The 23,794-nt window shown below is 37.0% G+C and overlaps 1 protein-coding gene across 3 annotated transcripts in view; it reads right to left on the reverse strand.

The window, feature by feature from the left end:
- Positions 1 to 23,794, reverse strand: part of LOC110028501 (uncharacterized aarF domain-containing protein kinase 1) — a 114,144-nt gene that overhangs the window by 14,203 nt on the left and 76,147 nt on the right. For all 3 annotated transcript variants that reach the window (XM_020730371.1, XM_020730370.1, XM_020730372.1), the window contains exons 8-9: positions 2,355 to 2,440; positions 2,185 to 2,235 (exon numbers count right to left, since the gene is read on the reverse strand). In XM_020730371.1, coding sequence (XP_020586030.1) covers positions 2,185 to 2,235; positions 2,355 to 2,440 — 137 coding nt within the window. The remainder of the gene's footprint in view (positions 1 to 2,184; positions 2,236 to 2,354; positions 2,441 to 23,794) is intronic.

A 23,794-nucleotide genomic window follows, 5' to 3' on the forward strand; every position in this document is an offset into this window, starting at 1 on the left:
GGGGGGGGTCATAGTTCCAGCCGAGCCTGTGGGAGAAACTTCGACTGACTTCATGATGAGTGTCGAAGACAACATTGAGTTCGAAGAGTTGACACCAGAGGCAAGACGATCACAAATGAAAGAAATTCAGACCATTCAGATCTATAGACTCATTCATGAGTTACCCTTACAGAGGGAGATGCAACACGTCATAAAGGGGGGCCCTTGTGTCATGTTGGGAAGATTACAAGGATTTATTTAGATGCCAGATTCAGTTCAACATGGTATCCATTATAAAATATCAAGACAAGAGAGATGAACCCCAACCTTAAAATTTGTCTCAAAAGCTTGATGAGGAAGAACGTTCTTCAATGGGATCTGGGCCCTATTAGTGAAGAAATGGTCCCTCCTAAGTGTTTGCTAGTAAAAGTGGCACAACCTACCACAAATAACACTTGGGTTGATTTCTCCTCACATATTGGTTTATCAACTGCATTCTGCTGAGTACTAGAAATGCAAGAAGAACGTTTCAAACTTGAAGGCTCAAGAGTTACACTGCGAGAACCAATATCTATATACATCGCCCACTCAGGATATGCCAACAGAGAATGCATATTTATTCTATCAAGACGTGTTGCAGAATGTCAGTGCCTACAAGTTTGACCTGTCAAGGGACTACAAAATTTTTGCTACTTACAACATAACATAGTTGACTCCGTGCTACGAGGAACCAAAAGCTTTGACTGTGACAAATGAGGTCGAAACTCCGTCAAGCTAGGAGTTTGACACGGGTGCATCTCCTCTCGCACGAGAGACATATGCGGTATCTCCCGCATGAGACGCACGAGGCGCGGGATGGGTGACCTCTTACTACCGAATAGAGTGCAATTTCAGCGCGAACCAGTTCATCCCAAAGAAGGAGGGAATCACATCATCACTCCTTTATGGGGAATTGCCGCCTAACTGGGAGAGTCCAACTCTTAGCTACCCTAGTATATTTATATGTTATTTTTTTGTGTTTAGGTTAGTTTATTTTTTATTAAGATTTTTGTCAGGACAATCGCCAGCTGCCGTTGTTTCCCTTTTAGGGCTATATCCGAAGAAGAAAAGGTGCTCCAACAATAAGTCGTTCGAGGTTGTGACCGTTCCCTAAGAATTGAGTGGCGCTCCGGCTATATTTCGATCCCGCGGCTCGCTGCCATAGACCACAGATAGCCCTCCCCTTTGCTGTCCCACAGTCTACTGCCTTTCCCCTTCGCTGCCCCAGCCACCTGCTTTGTTGTTTTCGCTGTCCCATACACCCACCTTTGCTACTGCAGCACACCAATCCGTCTGTTTGCTGCTTTACCCCTTTCCCGCCATCTGGCATCACCTCTGCAGCCCCACAAGCATTTCCCCTTGCGGTCATATCGTTGTCCAACCATCCCATGCTTGCTGCCACCCACAAAACAGCCACGCAAAATCCCTACCTTGTTACAACCACCACCTTCCAACCACCACCCAACCATCCCAATCATCTACCAACATTTCCAAACCCGTAAAGGCCACATCACCACTTTAGGTCCACCCTAGTGTAAGTTTTTGTGTTATATATGTTGTAATTCTCCTTTCAATATATGAGTTGTAACTGTTTATTTACTTTTGAGTAATAATATTCGGTTTCCCTATTATGGTTTGGGTTAACCCCACTATCAGTAGATTAATGAGGGTTCAAGTTAAATAAAAAAGAGGAAGAAGAATTGAATGCCCCTTTAATTTGATCGGCGAGCAATTTTGATAAGAAAGTAAAGACAAAATTCATCAATCTAAACCAAATTCCTTGTATCCAAACAGACCCCATTTTCACCCCACTTGGTGAAGTACGTCATGGCAAAGGCAAGCAATCTAGTCAAAAATATTATTCACTGACAAAAATCATGACTTATAATAATCAAATTTTAGTGGGTAGAAAATTAGACTGCCTAGTTTGTTACAAAAAATACACTACTCTTTTTATAATCATCTAATAGATCTAACTCAGTCCCTTATTTCAAAAAGCATATAGTTGAATTCATCATAAAAACTACAGAAATTCTAATAAACATTATAGAAAATCAAATTACAACAAAGGTATTTGATTTACATCATTTATATTTATTTTTCTAGAATACACCCAAAAATATATATATCCAAGGGACAGCATTATCCATATGAAATTAGCATTACCTTGTGACCTCTGCAAAATTCCATCGTCAAAACCTGACTTGTTGTTAGATCCTGGAATGAACATTATTAGATTTTATAAATGCAATATATAGCCAAAGTACAGCATCAGCATGGAAAGATTCAAAAAAAGAATCAAATAAGAACATCTTTATCCCCTGAAAACTTCATACCCAATAGACATGGGGAACTCTAACAAATTTGTTCTTTTTGAAGTTTCTGGCAGTCCTCTCAGAATTCTTTCCCTCCTGAATGAAATCTATATAAAAAATAAATGAATACAGTCAAACTAAATATTAATGCAACCAGTAAATTACGGAGTTTTGAAAGAGAACAAATAAAACAAGGAAAATTACTTTATTATCATAGTATATGTGAAATAAATGGAAAACTTTTTAAGAGAAGTCTCACCATGCCAGAAAAAAATAAGGGAAATTTACCTAAGTAGCACACAATTTTTATGTATTTACATATCTCACACCTAAACTTTCATACTTATAAAAATAGCACATTTAAAAAGTTATAATAGTGCTATTTTTTATGTGATATTAAATATTTGTGTGCTATGAGTGCAAATATGAAAGTTTAGGTTTGAAATACATAAATACATAAGAATTGCATGTTATGTATGTAATGCCCCTTTTTGTAACCCATCATCCTACCCTCAATTGTGGATTCAGACTAAAGCATCTCAAATGGTTGAGATTTATCATGTTTTACCTTTGTTTAGGCTAAATACTAAAATTGGGGACTGAGCGTCAAAAAAATCTCAACAGCAAGGCTGGGGTTCTTTTTGTCTATTGCAAGTTGGTGTACCAATGTTGGAGGGCATGTAATGCAAGGCTAAGAAACATGGGAGGGCGCTTGGCACTCCAATTATTCTCCCCTCCAATGCCCTGGAAGCTATGACCGCAACCCATAATTTCCATTTTCCAAAGCAATGGGACAACAATCAATTTAATTTTCCATTGCAATCTTCCAAGCGGAGTCCCTCCTCTAGGATGGCTTATGTTTAACGTGGATAAGGTTTTACTGCCCTCCACACGGGTGGTATTGGCATCCCTCTTCATGATAAAATGGATCTTATTCTCTTTGCCGCCGGCAAGCCTTTGAACACGGGGACAACATTCATGTGGGGCTTCAAGCCATTGTTCCATCAAAAAGTTTATTGAGCCTTGGATGTAAGAAACCAAGGGCATTATCATTGAAAGCCACAACCACAACATCATCTCCTCTTCAACAAACTAAATCCAGTTAGGCATGAAAAGCTAAACTGCAACAAGCTGAAGATCTTTCCTTTTTGTTTTCTTTGAAGCAGGTTTTGTTTCAACATATAAAAAGAAAAGGATGGTTGCACATGCTTGTACACATAGGACCCTACATGATAGTTTTTTTTTGTTCGGAAGGAGGATAGTTCCCCCCTTCCTTTTTCCTTTTGTTGAGTTTGACCAAGCCCATCTCTTTGCTTGGTTTAACTTTTTTGTATTACCATTTTAGTTTTGTTAATGCAAAATGCAATCTTTCAAAGAACTATAACTCTTTAACATCATTCTATTTAGACTGCACTGGAGTTCTTTAGATGAAAAATAATGACACATGACCCGATCACTGCAATATGATAGCATAGATAACTTAATGTAATGACACTCATTCAAGTTGCCATTAATCATGGTTTTAATTAATATAATGAACGTGCTTTAAAATCAGTCTTGTTGTAACCAAAATAATATGATACATATGAGTTTAATTTGAATTCTCCTTAGTGATAGTCTTCATAAATACAATAAAGGCATTAAAAAAGTATGTTTAAGCAACTAAGTGGCATCATTAAATTTTTTTAGCAATCTTATAAGTGTAAGCCAAACATTTCCCCTAGCAAGTCCGCTGATACTGTCAGTAGTAGTAGTTTATAATAAGGTATTACTTTAACAATACGTGCTGACTATTTCATAAGAAAATATTCATTTAACATTAAATACTGATCATTTAAATCCATTAAAGTAACTAACGTGAAGTGGTATGTGACTAGTTTAGCTTAACAAATAACTAAGTATATCCACATTTGTCAAAAAAAGAGAAACTCTAGTTTTACAATTACCATAAGAAAATTAGTTCAGGAAAATAACATCTTTAAAAGTCCTAGTTTTTAGCTTAATGTAGAATGAAGATGATATACACCTAACAAGTCGACTGGATAATGGAAGTGATCAATCACTAGTCTAAGGAGAAATTAGTAGGTGCAGTACAATGTATGACTTCAATAATATAATAAAATGTTTAACTGTTAAAAAGAAATAGATGCCATCATAGTTTAATCAAATGATTCCATTAAAAATTATCACCAATTGCTACTCTGAAAATTTTAGTGTATAGATTACTCAACGGAACAGCTTATTTTCTTTACATATGCATATGCCAGAGAAAACATATTGATGCCCGAAATTGCTACAAAGTAATCAGTTAATCACGCAAGTATATGTGTTGATCATGTAATATACATATTAAAATTTAACATATCGATCCCACATAGAAAGTATTCAAAATATTTAAAAAGATGAAGTCTTAGTTTAGTAAACTACTAAGCCTAATTTGAAGGTTCAGTTTGCACGTATATAAGGTTCTAAAATATTAATGCAAAAAAAAGAAAATTAAATTAAGTTTTGTTGAAATTTTTTTGAGATGAGATGTTCATAATCTTGTGATACCAGTCTAGTGATTTCTCAATATTTTTCCTTTGAAATCTCACGTTATTGTTGACAACCAGGGATACAACCCTCCTTTACCTATATCTAGGTCCAAAGAAGACTTGGAAACCATATTACAATTAAGAGAGATTTAACCATACAACATTTTCTAGAATTCTTCAAATCTTTTATCTAGCTTTCAATTTCCAAATGACAATATGTCTATGCCACCAAGTGATTGTGTGTTTTATGACCTGTTCTTCTAGGTGATTGTTAAAAGTTCTAGATCACAATAAATTTTTACATTCTATCCGGTCGAAGTAAATTAAGGTTAGAAAGTTAACACATCAACCTATGAAATCCAAGGATAGAAATGCATGTAGGGAACAAAATCCATATAATAAAACATCGAGAAAACCACATGTCTTACAACACATGAGTATGAAAATGAAATTAACTACTATGTATGAGAAAAAAAAGGTTGAAAATTATTATTTAGCTTACCTGTTCTTCTAGGTGATTGTTAAAAGTTCTAGATCACAATAAATTTTTACATTCTATCCGGTCGAAGTAAATTAAGGTTAGAAAGTTAACACATCAACCTATGAAATCCAAGGATAGAAATGCATGTAGGGAACAAAATCCATATAATAAAACATCGAGAAAACCACATGTCTTACAACACATGAGTATGAAAATGAAATTAACTACTATGTATGAGAAAAAAAAGGTTGAAAATTATTATTTTTGGCATAAAAAAGAAAACAATATGAGGTATAAGGAACCCAAACCCGAGCTAATCGGTTCGTGATCCTCTTCATTCAATACAAGCTTTGCGTAGATCTCCCTCTGTCACACTCCAACTAGCTCCATTTTAAGGGTCAGCTAAGGTGCGACAGAGAATTCTCACCAACACTCATACTGACTTGCAGAATCATGAGCAAGTGGATAATGAACTAGTCTAATTAAATCACCGCAAAAGTACTTGATACATTTCATTTCATTTATATTCACATATACTCAGAAGCATGAATATCATAACATTAAAATATACATATTTATACAGAGTTGTTAAATCCAACATAAGTAAAATAAATAGCTACAAGACTATACAAGGTCCAAAACTATAAATGTAAAAGTTGTATAGGTCACACTTTACTATTCATCGTGATGTTTCTTATCTCGTTCTAAAAGTAAACAAAGTAGAGTGAGCAACAATGAACTCAGTGAAATAATCAATTCTGAAATAAAATTTTATACACGGAAAACGACCAATAAGCCTGTTTATAGGTAACCGTGCATGTCCATACACAAGTCATAATGTTAGAATCATATAACACATGTAAAAGAAAAGCAAGTAGTGTAGAAAATTATGTTGTTGTGTAAAACTATTATGTCATTCATTCATGTGTAGTCAAAAGTATTTAATCATAAGCATGTTCATAATCATAACAATGTCATCATAGAAAAATCATCACAACAATCCCATCATAGCCATATAAGCATAACATCATAGCAATTTCACTTTTGTAATGTATAAGTCTCAATTATTTTCATGTCCTATCATATCATTGGTCATCACCCTACCCTAATAAAATATTAACTATTTATAAAGATTAAGCCCTCCAACATAGCAATTATCAATAACTTGGACAGCAACAGCCCAGGACAGTTTTGACACACTGAAAGAAAAAGAAACTCAGACACTTCAACCAACTTTTCGAGCTAGAATGTTATGTTTCCGGCTTGAGGATCGGAACAGTACTAAGCCAAGGAGGACATCCTATTGTTTTTTTCAGTGAGAAATTGAACGAGTCCAAGAAGAAATACTCAACTTTCGATAAAAAATTCTACGCAATCGTAAGAGTTCTAGAACGCTAGAGTCACTACCCGTTGACAAACGAGTTTACACTATTTACATATCACGATGCCCTAAAAGTTCTCAATAGCCAAAACAAACTAAAGTAAAACCATGCAACATAGGTGGAATTTCTAGCTAAATTCTAGTTTGTACCAAAACACAAGGTGAGAAGACATAACAGAATAGCAGATGCACTGAGTCGTCGAAATTTATTGATCACATCCATGCAGGCTTGAGTTGTGGGTTTCGAGGTTATAAAAGATCTATATGAAACAAACTAAGATTTTAAAAATATATGGGAGCAATGTCAGGAGAAGCCAACAGGCAATATTACTGAACAGATGGATACCTGTTCCACCAGAGTCAGTTGTACATTCCCTGGTGTTCACTAAGAGAGTCTATTGTCCAGGAAGGCCACAACAGAGGACTAGTAGTACATTTCAGCAGAGACAAAACCCTCGAACTCGTAAGAGAGCATTTTTTCTGGCCAAAGCTTACAAGAGATGCAGAATGACATGTCAAGCAATGCAGGAATTGACATCCAGCAAAGACAAGAACTCATAACGTCGGATTATTGTTGACCTCATTTTGAGGTCATGACTCTTTTCCTTAGGATCATAGGATGTAGCTCTAGGGTTCTTATTGACTATCATAGAAAACTAGTATTGGAATCCACCCCCTTTAGAAATTCCAGCAACTTCGTATTTCTCTTGTGATGTCTTGCATTAATGATCTCAAAACTATCGTCTTATGGTCGAGTGGTAAAGGACTATCATGTGGAGACTCCAGGAGAAGTTCCCAATAAAATCTCAAGCACTAGGAAAACCTCTTCAGGACTTTATCATCACACACACACACACGAAATACACAAAATTCACTAAGTTGCACAAGATCAGACTAAAATTGAACTTAAAGGATTGGTGAAAATACGAACTTCTCCGGACAACCTCCGACGATAAAATAGACTGCGTCAACGCGTCTGAGACACCAATTTTAGCAAGAAAAGACACCCATATTATCATAGTTCCGCACATGAACAAATTACATGTGAATCGATGAATTCGTCAAAACGACCTCCGACGGTGAAACGGACCACGTCAGCGAGTCTGGAACGTCAATACCTAAAAAGGACATTTAATTTTATACAATCTGACGCACAAATGAAAATGCATAAATCAAATTTTATTTTTATATAGTTATATGATTATTTATAATCTTAATTATAATCATAAACTCTATTTTCTCTATTCCCGCACACTTAATCCTTTGTTCGACCCCGCATCTTAGTCGAACGCTTGACTTGTCTCCCTTGTGTGCCCTAGCTCCCGTGGACGATCCACACGGCGATCTCCTTCTCTCTCGACTCTTCTCCTTCCTCGCGTGGCCGTTCGAGCTCTCGACTCTCCAATCGTGGGAGCTCAGCTGGCCGGCCCCTCTTCTTCTCATTCTCAAGGCTTTACTTTCTCTCCTTTATGGTGACGATTCACTCCCGTTATTTGATTCGACCACCTTATGGTGGCAGGTGGCGGTTTCCCCTCTTCTCTGACTATAAAAAAATTTCTTAGTGTACTGTTTTGGGTTGTTGAAATTTTTTTGAGAGAAAGGGAGGCTGAATTTTTGTTGTTCGAAGCTTTTAGGAAGAAAGGCTCTGCCGAAATCCTTTCTAGGCTAGGTTCTGGTGCACTGGGAGTTTGAAGCATTCATTGGCTGCTGTTTTTTGAAGCTTTTAGAAGGGGAGTTCTGTAGGAAGTGTTTTTCCTGAATCTGTCTTGCAATTTTGATTTGAGTCTGCATTAAGAGGTATTCATTTTCTTTCCTCTATTCCGCACCATTTCGGATGGCATCTAAAAGTATTTCTTTTCTCTTCTAAAGCAAGTGGAAGCAAGTTTTGGGCTTGTTTTGAGATCTAAGCATGAATAGTTCCTGGAAAGATTAAAATGGAGCATGATATGGTTGTCTTCTTTTCCTTTTTTGCTCAAGATACATGATGAATAAGACTTCTTTTGTTGGGAAGTTTTAGTTGTTATTCTAGGAATGCATGTTAGGAAGAAAAATGTTCTCTGTTTTTGGCCCATTTGGTGGGCTCGATTTTGACTTTTCTGGGTTGGATTCAACTGAAAGTTTTATATTATTTTTGACCAATTTGGTAGGCTTGATTTGGTCTGAGAATTAGGCCCGGTTTTGATTGGCTTGATATGCTCCTTTTGTTGAGCTCTATTTATCTGTTATAATTTTCTTTATGTTGTCTTTTATGCTGGACTTGGTTTGCCCCATTGTGTTGGGCTCGGTTTTACCCCTGTGCTGGACTTGGTTTGTCATTTGTGATTGTCTCTTGTGCTGGGCTTGGTTTGCCTCTTTGGTGGGCTTGGTTTGGCTCCTTTTGGTATTATGCTTTGGCTGAAACCTCTTGCTGTTTTAGCCCTTTGGTGGGCTCGGATTGACCCATTTGCTGGGCACGGTTTGGTTGGAGGCTCTTCTTTAGCATCCCTCCCAAGATTTTATTGGTAATCAAGTTTGTCATCCCAAAATTCATGATTTCAACATCTACTTCTATGTGGGAATGTTTGATACGAGCAGACTAACTCACTATCATGTCTTATGTGATGAAAATGGTTTCATTCCTAATGATTTATAAGAACTTGTCCATTCACTCTCTTATGTATATCAAAAGAAATGCAATGGCAATACCTATGGTGGCTTTCTTTTACTGTCCCTGTCCGTGAGCTTGTCTTGGGGCTGGGCTGCTCCCTTTGTGGTCCCTGCTTGTGAGCATTTTAGTTGGTTTTCCTTTGTCTTTTTTGGCAATTTTCTGCTGCCCCTGGCCGTAGGCCTTCTCCTTTAGCTCTTTTATGATTAAAAAAAAAGGTTGGTTTGGGCTTGGTTTTTCTCTTCAATGACCCTGGTCGTGAGTTCTAACGTCCTTGCTTGCCACTTTGTTGTGAGGCTAGTTTAGTGGTTGTGTGAGCTGTTGCCCTTACCTGAGAGTATTCACGTAGGATTCTTTTATTTTGTTTGGCTGATCCTAGCTTTTTCCTTTGTTGTGAAGCTGGTTTAGTGGTTGTGTGGGCTGCTGCCCTTACCCGTGAGCATCTCAGCTGGGTTTTCTTTTGTCATGTTTGGTTGTTTCTTGCTTTCTCCTTTGCTGTGAGGCTGGTTTGGTGGCTTTGGTTTGCTACCCTTACCCGTGAACATCCCAGTTGATTTTCTTTGTCCTGATTGGTTGTTCTCTGTTGTCCCTAGCTGTAAACATTTATATGGATGATTTCATGGCTTATTTGACATGAGAAGCTTTTGATTAATAATGGAATTGAATGGATTTGATATTGGCATAGCTTTTGGAAATTTAGAAAGTTGCCCTCTATAGACTATTCTCCTTTACTTTGTGACATATAAAAAACTCTTGAAACTTCATTTTGGGAAATCATAAAGTTGATATGAATTAGATTCATGATAAGACTTGAAAGCTTATAAAATTGTCATTTGGAAGAGTGTTGGGAGATTCAACCTTAAATATTGGAGAACATAGGTATCAAATTTCGGTTCAGGCTTGGGTGTATGAGTACATAAAGGTGGTGAAGCCGTAAGTACAGTGTTATGTTAATTTTGGGCCCATTTCAATCTATTTGAAATAAAATTTTGGAGAGGATACTCTTCTCGAGTTGATCCAATTATATAAAATTTGAGAAGATGATATCCTCTGGATTGATTCAAGGATCTTGGGTTCTCTTTTTAAGATCTTTTCGTCACAGTTTTCGTCACAGTTTTGAGAGTTGCTTCACCCTTTATCCTTTCGATCTTTTGGGTGGATCAGTTCCTCCTCTCTCATCCTCATTTTTATTATTTTTTTTCCTTGCTCTTCTTTTTTCTTTGCTTCTTGGTTCAGTTTTCTGTGCTTATGTTTGACACATAAACACTCATATATAGCATTTTGCTATATATGAAACCATCAAGCAAGGTCGCAAGTATGTCGGTTTTGTTTTAGGGCTTACGGTGATGATGACAAAGGCACACCGGTGGTATAGTAGAATGATATCTCATCCTGCAACATCAGGACTCAATCTCGGGGCCTGATGAACTGTAGAATGAAAGTATCACTCACCGACACAAGACTAGCGGGGGACCCGTACCTTCTTAGGTTGTTGACGGTCCTACGTCCGATAACGTGATCGACTCGTGGACAATTATTCCTTTTTCAAAATTGATAAAACAAGTTGATAAGAACAAATACAATATTTTTACTACAAAATTGATACAATTTTCCTTTTTTATGTTTGAAATATATGTGCATGCTAAAATTTAAATTTTAAATGTGTTACAACTTGGTTGTCCACTTGTTGAATATCGATACTAAGCTAAGAAGTACCCTCCTAAGTTAGGTTCAGTAGGATACCCTTCTAGTTGAGTGGCGTGTTTTATACATCCGGGTGAACGATAGTAGCCTTCGACGTTCCTCGTGTACAAATATATTATTTGAGCCTAGCTCCGACCCGAGTGCTTGCGGTCTCCTCTTTTCAGACCTTTCGTAAGTTTTATTGGATTTTGGACAAAGCACTTGTGCTCTCTTTTCTCTTGGATTTTTCCATAACTTTGATGATTTTATTTGAATTGCTACTCGTCGATTTTCCCGGGTCTTCTGTTGTGGGTTATTTGTCAATTTTCTCGAGTTTTTCAGGCAATGTCTTTCTTTTGTTTATACAGTGAATACTAGTTCGCTTAAAAGATTAACAGACCTCCCAAATATACCGATTTGATTTACATTACAGTATTTTATTTCACAGCATGTTATAATGTTCTCCTAGCATGTTATACTGTTCTCCCAGCACACTATATTGTCCTCTTTCTTTACTGTATATTATACTGTCTTTTTCTTCTATATTGCATGCTTAATTGTTTTGTTACACATCATACCTTAGTGTAGGAAAACCTAGTGATTACATATACCTATAAGATTGACATCAAACCTGAAGTTGCTACGATGAAGAACTTGGATCGAACATCACGGGCAGCATGACGAGGACATATGGAGGAATCACTTCAAGATGAATTTGCAACATCAAAACAAGTTCATATCACTAATCACTTTCCTTAGTACTTTCCTTAGTTCCTTAGTTAAAATAATAGCCCATAGGATTTCGAGGTGGTTTGTCTAGCGCAGCATAAACCCTCACATATCACTTTTAGGCATTTGCACAATCCTGTTGTGCAATTAAAAAAGCCTAACACTTTAGGATCCCGAGGTTACTGTACGGTACAGTGTAAATCCTCCTATCTTTTTAGGCTATTTGCACGATCAGATATCGTGCGAACATAAGTCCTAAATTCTAAATAAATTGCGGAATTAAACATTAAACAGTATCATTTCAAAAAACATAAAGCCAAATAATAGGATAGTTGAGAAGTCACCGGGGTTTCCCCTGGATCTGTGATATCCCTTACTCTTCATTCCTTTGGCTTCCTTCAAATAATTGTTCCTATTTTGAGTCATTCTCATTTGATTTTCTCATGTCCGATTTGGGAAACCTAAACTTTAAAATCTTAAAGGCAAAACCACTGATCTTAATCGAGAGGTTTCTTGAATGATCCCAGTCATTTGAAATGTAATTAACTATAGGGGTTTGACTCTATAGGAAACTTGGAACCCAGGTAAAATAAACTCTATCTAATCCTTAAATTAGGTATGAGAACTTGTTGGCCTCATATAAAATATTTCGCAGACCAAACGTATGTCACAAATTCTATAGTTTAGGTGATTGGGCCTACTACAAGTGATATGTTTATTCTTCGGGATAAGTATATTACTTGTGGTATCGCACTCAGTCATCCAAACTATCCAAAATGTGAGACTCGTTTGGTCTCATCTATTTTAAAATTAAAATGTTACAAAAATGTTACTTTCAAATATCATATTTACATCAAAACTATTTTCATATCTTACAAAATTATATCTCCTTTTTTAAAAAAACCATAAAGTTTAAAATAACGGCCGACAATTATACACACCACTTTCGGTACTAGAGGCACTGTGGGTGAACATCAACAAGGATTTCATGTAAGACGTCCAATGACTCAAAGGAACAAGGATTCTGGATGGTTGTAGTAGACAGATTCTCCAAGGTAACTCACTTTGTACCATGTCAACAGACATTGGACGTCTCTCGCATCGTCGATCTATAATTCAGGGAAATTTGTAAGGTTTCATGGGATTCCCTAATTCCTGAGCCACTTCTAGAGGATACTATGGGAAAAGCTCAGCACCAAACTCCAATTCAGCTCAGCTGCGAATACACAAACAGACAGATGTAGTAAACGGAGGCTCAGTAACATCCCGAGGTGTTTCGGGGGAAAAAGCATAAAATAGTGGGACCTCGTACTAGCAAAGTTAAGTTCGCCCAAAAACAATCCATCAACCAAACAATAAGACGAACTCTCTTCGAGATTGTGTCCCGGTGCAATCTACTCACACCACTTGAATTGGTGCCATTCCTACCATCTGCAGAAATCAACAAAGATGCCACAGAACGACTTCATGAGATCCAGATGCACTACGAGGAAGTTGACAAGGAAATTGCGAAGCAGATTCGAAAATACCAGACATAGGATAATCAATCCAAGAAGAAAGAAACTTTTCAGAAAGGTGACATGGATTCAGTTGAAAAAGGAAAGAATTCCTGCAAGATCAACAAAAAAACTTAAGCCGAGAGCAGATGGGCCCTTTAGAGTACTTCAGAAGCTGAACGAAAATGCTTATAAGATAAACCTGCCCAGGGACTACAACATTTCAGCCACGTTCAACTAGGATCCCAAAATTTCACGATCTGTGAGGAGCCACTAAGATCCAAAAGGGTTATTTCACACCGGTTCTTTTCCGGGAAGAGTTTTCAGGATTCCTCATTTTTCCCACCACTCTCTTCTTGTGTAATGAAAGAAAACTATAAATAGTTGTCCTGTGTATGAGTGAGAGGCAATTCTACTAGAATTGTCTTCTAATCTTCTATGTGGAGTCTTTTCCCGCTTGTTAGGGTTGTAACCGACAACAGGTGGAGCTTCGGTTGTATCCTGCTCCAAGGTGACATTCTAAACTTTACACTCTTTTCGCTATTACTCACCGACCCCCTTTCCCCTACCACTCCCCTAGCTTCCTACCACCCCCACATTCCTCCACCACTCTAGTGCCACCCTCACTTCCTCCACTATCCATCTGATCCACCTACAACTAACCGCAGACAATCCACTATCTACTTAACGGCCGCACACCCCGCCAACGTCAATACCGCCTTCGAATCTCTTCTTATAGGTCTAGTTAGGCATTCGTCTATTATTATATTTCTCTTTTGCTTGAGTTGTGTTGTATCACGATTTTAATATTAATAAAAGTTTACCTTTTTTGGTATTACGCCACATCCCAACAAGTTCTGGTATCAGTAAGGCTTCATTGTGTAGTTTCCTTTCCCTCTTCTTGGAGTTATTCCTTTGTAGTCTCAAAGGAGTGTCGTTTCACAATGTTTACTTTCACAAACATGTTGTTCTAATTCCACATAAATTAATTCTATTTTGGAGTGCAAATTTGAGAGCATTATTTAGAGGGACACAAAGCGTTGAGAAGAAATTTACACTCCTTCCTTCTGTCTTTCAAGGAAATTCTAGGTTTGAAAGCCCATTGATCATCAAGTGCTACATCATGTTCACTTTTCTATAGGCAAGCAATGAAATCTATAATAATTATACCAATCATTTAATTATTAATCAAAACGATACATAAGTTTTGAACTTAACATTGTGAATGAGCACATATAGGTGCAATAAGGCTTTAAGTGAACTATTGTACTCAACGAACGAGATACTCATTGGGATAAGACTCATTTATATTTATTTATTTAAAAACAAGAACAAAGCTGAACAGAATTTTGAAAGCTTGATATAAATTAATCAGCTTGAGCATCCACTAACTCCTACGTTATGTTTATGAACAAGTTGTTTGTTGTTTACAAGTAGCTTGCTAAGAACTTGATAAAATACTTCTTTAATAATATCTTGATTGATTAAGGCCTATCTGGGATCATTTTAATTTTTAAGACTTTGTTTTTTTTATTCATTTTTTAAAATATTATTGTTTTGTGTTGCTTCTTAAGTTATTTTTTATAATTAAATTGCCATCCTTTTAAAGCTAATCTTAACATCATTTCGATATTTTAAGTGTTTATAAAAATAATTGTGTTTTGTTTTAACATACCAGACATAATTAATTTTAAATCGAAATACAAACAAAATAAAAAAATAATAATAAAAAGAAATAGTAGTGATCTCAATTGGCCACTTATTTATTTACTTATTTATTTTGCTTTTTTGTATCATTTTTTGGTATAAACATGCTTAAAGAGTTGTATATAACATTAGAGGTATAAGTATGTGTGAGTGTGTATTGAGGTTTTTGTATGAATACTTAAATTTCACTAAACAATATTATATGATACTTAATAAATTATATGGATTTTGATTAAAATATATTAATTCACTTTTATGTGGACATATTTATATAATTTAATCATCAACAAATATATAATTAGTTAGGCTAGATTATGTCATGACCCAGCCCGTGATTTGGAATTAACTAAGGCAGGTACATATGATCGGTTAGTGGGGACTAAGTTTTCTATATTCATTTAATATTTAATAAATGAAAAAGTCACTAATCAAGCTAAATTAAAAAAATATAATTAAATTTATCTCATTATATGTTGTCTGCGCCTTATATAAACATTCTCTCTTCTATCGTTCATATTTTAATCAATTAAATTAGCTTGAAAAATTAGTTTAAAATAATTGTGAGCAGAACAAGTCAGCGAAAACTTATACTTCTAAACTATAGTAATACAAGGAAAAAAAATAATATGCATGTCAGCTAAACATTTTAATAAATCAATATAAACATTTAATATTTTAATAATATGATGTTATTTAACGAATTTTACTATTTTAATAACGAATATATATCATTCTATATATGTACAACCGTCATAGAAATACCATTTAAAAATTATATAAGCTAAGATACTTCAATATCAATAATTTTTCTATTTACGTGCACGGGTATCTTAGAGTTCTCCTACTAGTATGATAATGAATTAACTTCATAGTCAGTCATGCACATACAAATAATAATTATAGACATTTTCCATGTGCTCATCACATTCAACTAAATATTATATATATACTCCTGGCGGTGAAACTATCGGACTGACATCTCCGTCGTCTACCACGACGACGTTTTCACGAATTCGTAATCTCGAGTTTTGTCCTTCCAGCCCGACAACGTCGTTTTTGTTCGCCTCAATCGAAGACGACAACGACCTCTGTTCGCACGACCTAGCCGACGACGCGCCTCCGACAGACGTTTCGTCTCGCAGCGCTGTAGACGACGACGTCGTTTTCGCCCCTTACCGAAGACGCGCCTGTCTGCTCGCCTCCTGCCCGACAGACGATTTCTTCCTCGACGACGCCTTCGCCCCACCCGCCTCGCCCGACAAAATCGCCTTTGTTGCCCTGTCCGATAGGTCTCCCTTACTTGAAGAGTCCAAGTCGCCCTGCCCGACAGAATTTTCCTCTGCTCTCCTTTTTCTAGCAGATGTCTGGCTGTTCTGGTGATGGTCTCGATGATGTGTTCCTATGCTAATACACTTGCCGACGACTGTCATATTTCTACTCGTGCTCCTCTTTCAGATTCAGAGTCTGGATTTCTTATTGACAAGTCCTACAATGTTCCTCAAACTTTCCACGACGTTCTTGAAGTTGGTGATCACACTTTCATTAAAAAGCTTGGAAAAAAAATGGGAAGTCTGCTTTTATTCTCGCTGCGGTTGAAACCAGTACTGTTACGTCCTCTTGGCGTTTTGCTCTAGTGGAGAAATTCATTTATGGTCACCCAAAACTGGAGATCATTCGAAAAAAGTTTGATGCTATGAAGTTATTGGGCAGTTGGATTATTGGCTTACTTGATGATTGACATATACTTATTCAGTTATCTCACAATGTCAATTACACTCGCATTTTTTCTCGAAAAGTTATCACGATCTACAATCATTTTATGAAAATTCTCAAGTGAACAATCGATTTTGATCCAAAAATGGAGTCCCCTATCATTCCTGTATGGATAAAATTTCCGGAGTTAAAATTACATCTGTTCAACTTGAAAATTCTCTACTCTTTAGCAACTAGTTACGGTAAGCTACTCAAGGTTAATAGTCATACATTTGTTGTCACCAGACTCTCTGTAGCTTGTGTTAGTTGAGAGAGATATCACTCAATCAGCTTTAGATGAGATATGGATTGACACCACTTACAAAGTATATTGGCAAAATGTTGAAATAGAACCATACCCTCCTTATTGCTCTCATTGTAGTATGTTTGGACACAGTTCTACTATTTACTATCGCTTGCAGCCTCATATAAGACCGAATTTCACTAAAGATCGGCCACTTACCATCGCTACTGAGAAGGTACAACCCGATCCTCTTTCCAACACCTCAGTCACAGATGAAGAACACTATACTACAGGTACATATCAAAATGTGATTATTTCACTCACTGTTATTGAAGAAAACTCACTTATATGTCAAGACACACGAGAGTGCTCCCTCGATTCGATAAAAGATCAGTTGGTACAACAAGTTGTTGCTTCTAATGTTCAACAACCTACACATGTCCGATACACTTTAGACCAATCCCAATCCACTGATCAGGTGAGTCAAGGTGAGCCAATCCTCAGACGAGGAATGGCAGATCTATTCCAGGAGAAAGAAAAAAATGGAGGTCGACTCGAGCTCGGGAATTTATTGGATGATAGATTGGTTACTACTGGCAATGACACTCATCTTATCAATTTATTAGCTGGCTCTTCCCTAGAACTAGAGGCAAAGACAAGGTAAAATTGGGTTGTTCTCTAGCTACCAAATACTCCATATTTTAGCACTTTTTGGTTTTTTTAGGTCTCTCATGTATTTTTCTTTATTTTCTCTTTTTTGAAACATTTAATGAGGTGGTTATCGTGTGAGCAGGATCCCATGTTTGGGCCCTCCCACACAATCTATCTGTATCCTACTTTATATTTAATATATTAGCCTTTGGACTTTCTCATATATAGATTACAATCTCATCAAGAAAGTAGAGAAAAAGATGGGCAAACCAGCAATATTCTTCTCTGATGTTGAAATTTCAACTCGTGCGGGAAAATACAAATTTACACTAGTTGGAAAGTTCCAATTAGGTTGCCCTAAAGATGAAAACTATCAGGAAGGTTTTTTTTGAAGACTTCAAACTAGTTAGGGTCTGGCAAGTGGGTCATTTCGACGGAAGACATGTTATGATACAGCTGAGTATAGAAGAAGATTACACAATAATTTTCTCAAAGAAATTCATCACAATAGAGGGCAAACATAGCAAACATATGAAATTGGGGCAAACATATGAAATTGCTCAAATAGACCCCTAATTTTGATCCCAGTCAAGAACCATCAATTGCGCCTATCTGGTTCTGATTACCTGAATTCACGCTTTATTTCTTTGACCTACCTATCTTGCATGCAATTGGGACCATCCTTAGAAAACCTTTACAGATAGACTTACTCACAATTCACTTCTCAAGGCCCTCTACTATAAGAATTTTGATTGAAAGAGATATTACACTATCAGATGTAAAAGAAGTCTGGTTTGGTTCTGCTCATAATGACTATTGATAAAAAATCATTATGGAACAAAAACCTTACTACTGTAAGCACTGTAAGATGTTTGAACACCCGCAAGAGAAATGTTTTAGATTGCACCCACAGTTGAGAACCAACAGTCAAAAGCAAGAACATGTTAGTGCACCCCACGTGTTTGATTGCGCTCCCAACAAACCTGATGACAACCAACCTGATGAGGGAATCAGCACAAGACAGTTGGTGTTTGCCCTTGGGAACCCTTCTCCCGACCATACTACAACAGATAATGTTCGGATAGTTCAGACCGAAAATCAGGATAGCCCCGCAGCTCCAATTCAGGAAGCATCAGGAGCAGAGGTGACAATTCACACTTCACATACATTGGAACCTATCGCTGTAGCAACGACTGTCTTTCCTTCTATTGCGGTTCTAATATCTAATCAGACTGAGGATCACATGAGCCAGTTTTTTGATGAAGAATGACAGGTTTACACTTCTCGACGGAAGAAAAAGACTGGGGGCACACTCAAACTTGAAAACTTAATGGATGATACTTTGGTTACTCCGGACAATGACACGACACTTGAAAGTTTGTTATCTGGCTCCGCTCCTAAAACTAGTGGAAGAGACAAGACTAAACTGGTTCGTCCCTAGCTACTTTTCTGCAAATTTTAATTTTGAGTCTATCTGTATCTTTTAGTTGGGATATTACTGTACTTGGTATCATATGGGTAGGGTGTCTCTATTGGGCCCTCTCATACAACCTTCATGTATCTTCACTATTTCACTATCTATTTCAATAAAATCAGCCCTTCGGCTTTTCAAGTAAGCAATGCATGATAATAAATAGCTACAAGCATCTAACATTCATAATAATATTATGAATAAATAAAAGAATATATCAATCAAAATAAAGATAGTACGTATCAGTATTTGCAAAGTACTTGAGTGAAAACAAAACTATTACTATATATTAAATGTACGAGTACTCACCACGACGACGATTAATTTGTTATTTGATTTGCTTTGACGTCGACTTCTAATTTGGAAACCTAACAAAATATGATATTTACATTACCAAAATTTAAATAAAAAAATATTTTAATCAGCTATTAACTTTACGTTATTTGTGTATACAACATCTATATTTTACTTTATGTAATCCCGTTTATGTTTTTTATTCAATATATTATTAAATCACTTTATTAAAACACTCATACCTCTTTCTGTTAAATTGCGTGAGGGATCTCATCAAAACTGCCACTCTACTTTTTTTTTCTCTTTCGAGCACAACAAGTCTTCCTCTAGTCACTGCTCGGCTCGGTCGCACACTAGAGAGCTCCTCTTCTTCACACGATCCATTTTTTTCTTTGTTGCGCATAAGTCTCTCGGTCTATCACACCGCCGCCCCTTTTTTTAATCTCGCTTTAGTTTCCAAGCAACTGGACCAAGTTGATAATTTTAATCTATCACCTTCAAATCTCCAATTTTGTGTCCATTAAATTATATTTCCCTATTTATTTGCACACAACCCCATGGACTACATTCTCACCCATGAAATTGAATGTGACTCATACCTTTTTATAGAAAGCATATATTTTTCGAATCTTATGTTTCTCAACAAATTCTAACGTTTCAATTAGCCAGATTGAAAAATAAATGAAGATCAGAATTAGAATCATCACAACTTATTGACATTTAAAACCTTACATAACAAAAGTAATTCTTCACAAAACCATATTTCACTGTAAAAAAAATGATAAAAAAAACTATTTAGAATTCATGAGAAAGATACGACAAAATATAGATTTTATATATAAAAATAAGTTTACAAAATAAAGAAAGGGAAGAACACAACTTATCTAACTCTCCTCAAACAAATCCCTTGAAATTCCCTTTAAGCATTTTCTCTCTTTACAATCACACTCAATTCTCTCTTAGAAAGGTAATGAAAAAGAAATCTCTCACATTCACTCTCCTCTTACAACTCTAGAAGAAAATTCTCTCTTCTCCCAAGACTTCTCTCACGTCAACCTCTCCTCTTTAAACCTCACGCCACCCTCTTCTTCTCTAAACTCCTCTTTTTTAATTAGGATTAGCCTTCATTTAAAAAAAAAAATCAAAATTCCTTTTTTTTCTTAAAAAACACACCTCTTCACACCAAGAGACAAGTCCCTTCATTCAAGAGCCTTTCCAAAGTTTCTATACACATTGAATCACTCCATGGGATGTTTGAATTCATTTGAGCCTTAAAAAACCATTCAAAAATAATCACTAACTGCCTTACTCCATGTTAATTCGTCTATGGTGCTAATGTGTCAGCCTATTGAAGTCTGCGCTATTCTCTGGATTTTGGCACTTCTGGCGCCTCTAGCGTCAGCTCTCTGGAAAATGGCGTCTCTGGTACCAAGATGCTGAAATGCTTCATTTTGACTCTAAATTTCTTCCTTTTGTTTTTTTTTTTGCTCCAATTGCCTAAAATTGATATATCTGCAGCAAAACATGAAAATACCCTTCTTTAAAGTGCAATATCACCAAATTTAAGTATAAAATAAATACATAAAATTGCACATTATTTTGGCGTATCACGAGGTTGGGGAAGCTTCGACCTCAATTGTCGAAGCTTCTAGATCCTCAAATTATGGTATCAAATATGCAATAATAAACGTGGATGAAATGTTGTAGTCCCCCGGTAAGTCAATCTTGTATGTGTTGTCATTCCACAACACATTTTGGTAAATTAGATATTTGTCCACCTTTGGCAGCCCTAAGTTGGAACTGTAGGAAGACGAGTACTCTCATGGCTCAGGTATCGAGTCATTCCAGGGGTAACCTGCTTTTTCCACTCCACATAATCATGGCTGAGTGCAACTGAGGAACTGGAATGAGAGGGATCAATTTTGAAGTGAAATTTGTGACAGGTTGCACCCCTCACCAGCACCCCTCTCACCAGCACCCACTCAAGATAGACCTCTACGTTACTGATATGACCTGAATCCCATTGAGGAATTTTTGTCCCCATCGAACTCTTTGGGCCCATTACAAAGTTGGGGTTCATCTCTCCTCACAGGACATCTGATGAGGGTACCATGCAAAACAGAAAATAACCTCTGAATAACTCCACGTGATATTCTCGACATGGCACAAAATGACCTCACTTCTGACATGTCAGACCTCCCCCCGTAGGGATAACTCCGGAAGAGGTCTATCGATAGTTGTACTTCTCTTATATGTGGTGAGCCTATATCTGACATCGGCTCCTCAAACTCATGATTCTTTTGGACCACCAAGGTCAATCCTGTTGCGGTTTCTCTCAACGCTTGTGAAACGATATCTCGAGGTACCACAGTTTCATACTCTGCATAAACGCACATTACATCAAGGTCACTACCTTCCAAAACGTCTACCATTACTGATGGAAACTCTTCCTTGCTAGCCTCAGGTGAAGAATCCCACTGGAAGTCTTCATCTTCCACTTATTGACCGTGTCATTGCACAATTTTTCAACACTCTGCTCAGTGAAACAGATCTCCCTTGGTGGAGCATTCTAATTCCACATGCCCAAATTCATGGCACTTGCAACACCTTCTGGCTGTGACAGATTTGCGGATTGGTTTCGTTGGATACTAGCTAGAGGGATCGTTTAGTCATGTGGTCTCTCAACTTTTGGCGATAGTAAGTTTGTAGGAACTGACGCTATGTTTTTCGCTTCATCTTTATATCTTCTCGTTCTCCCCTTGACCTTTTTGAACACGGTCAATGGTAGTCTTTCATTGGATTTCATCTTCCATGTCCGTAATCCACTGATCTCTCGTCATATCTCCTCCCGTGAAGGTTCGAGCATATATCTCAATGGTGACATGGCTAGAGTTTAAAGTAAGGGGTGAGAAAGAACTAAAAATTTAATTTAGGGTGGGATTTCTGTTTCTAGCGGACAAAATTTTTAGATCTTCATGGTTGCTGATTTTAAAAATCAACGAGAGGAGTTGAGAGTTAAGTCAAAGTTTTGGTCATGATTGGGAATAGGAAAGAAAGTTTTGGTGGAGCTAGGGTTTAAGGAAATCGAAAGAGGTGGTTGAGAGTAGGAATGAAAAATTTTGATGGAGGGATAAGGTGGATGCCAGAAAACCCTACGATAGGACTAGAGTTGGGCTAGCTCTGATACCAAGTGATACCAGAACTAGTAGGAAAAATAATGAAACACTCAAAACAAACTTTTATTAATGCAGCAAGAGGATTACAACACAGCACAAAAGAAAATAACAACACAAAACATAAAGAACATAGGCACACCACTGAGGTGTATTCCAAGGGCGGTGGAGGTCGGCTAGGTGGTTTGGGATGGTTAAAAATGATAGTGGCATCAAGGAAGTGTCAATAACAGCGAGGGAAAGGTGCACAATTGCGAGGATAACAAGTATGGAGGTTTGTAGGTGATCACCGACAGATGAATTGGTGGGTGGAAGGTGCTCCACAATAAAGGCAGTGGAAGTGGGGTGAGTAGCAGTCGATTGGGAGTGCTGGGAAAGATGGAGGGTTAAAAAACAAGGTATAGTTGCGGGTAGGTGCAAGAATGAAGGAGGGGTAGCTCGACGGCTGAGGAGAGGGGCGAAGAATGATTGGGGAAGGTAAAGGAAAGGATCCAACACAACCTGGAAGGAGAATATAGCCGGAGCACCACTAGCACCTTGGCTACAGACCTAGAACAGGGAGAACAACTCCACAAAAGAATCTGAAATCAACACACTACAAAAACTAAAGAAAACTCTAAGTATAACACCCCTTATTAATAATGAGGACTAAGATATATTTTAGGCAATGTTTAAAATAAAAAAGAAGAATAAAAATAAGTAGAGTTTTAGACTAGACAAAGATTAAATAAGTGAAGGGAATTCAGATTTGGAAACGAAAGACTTCTGATTTCAGATTGCCATAAAGATAATCAGAATTCAGATTTGGAAGGGGCTTATAATAGGTAGGTGCTAGGAAGGAAAACGGAGAAGGGAAAGGAAAAGAAAGGAAAGGAAAGGAAGTGAATGGAAAGGAAAGGAAGTGAATGGAAAGGAATGGAAAGGAAAGGGCGATCAACAACCCTCCCCCCTTAAGGACCGGCCGATCCAGCCAACCTAGACCGAACCCTGAGCCGGTTCTCCCCGTGTCATATAATCCATGCTAGGATAAAGTGTGAGCGCAATTCACTATCTATTATGCAATGTAGAGTCAAAATAAATAAATTAAATAAATAATGCAAGCTACAAACAAGTATGCCTCATGTATTTTATGTCTAATCTCAAACAAAGGTCAGATAATGCTCGAGGAACTTATGATCAAATTGCTCACAATTACAGTCAATTTCACTATTCCTAAGTTGT

This window comes from Phalaenopsis equestris, unplaced genomic scaffold, assembly GCF_001263595.1.
Source record: "Phalaenopsis equestris unplaced genomic scaffold, ASM126359v1 Scaffold000513, whole genome shotgun sequence".
Lineage (NCBI taxonomy): Eukaryota > Viridiplantae > Streptophyta > Magnoliopsida > Asparagales > Orchidaceae > Phalaenopsis > Phalaenopsis equestris.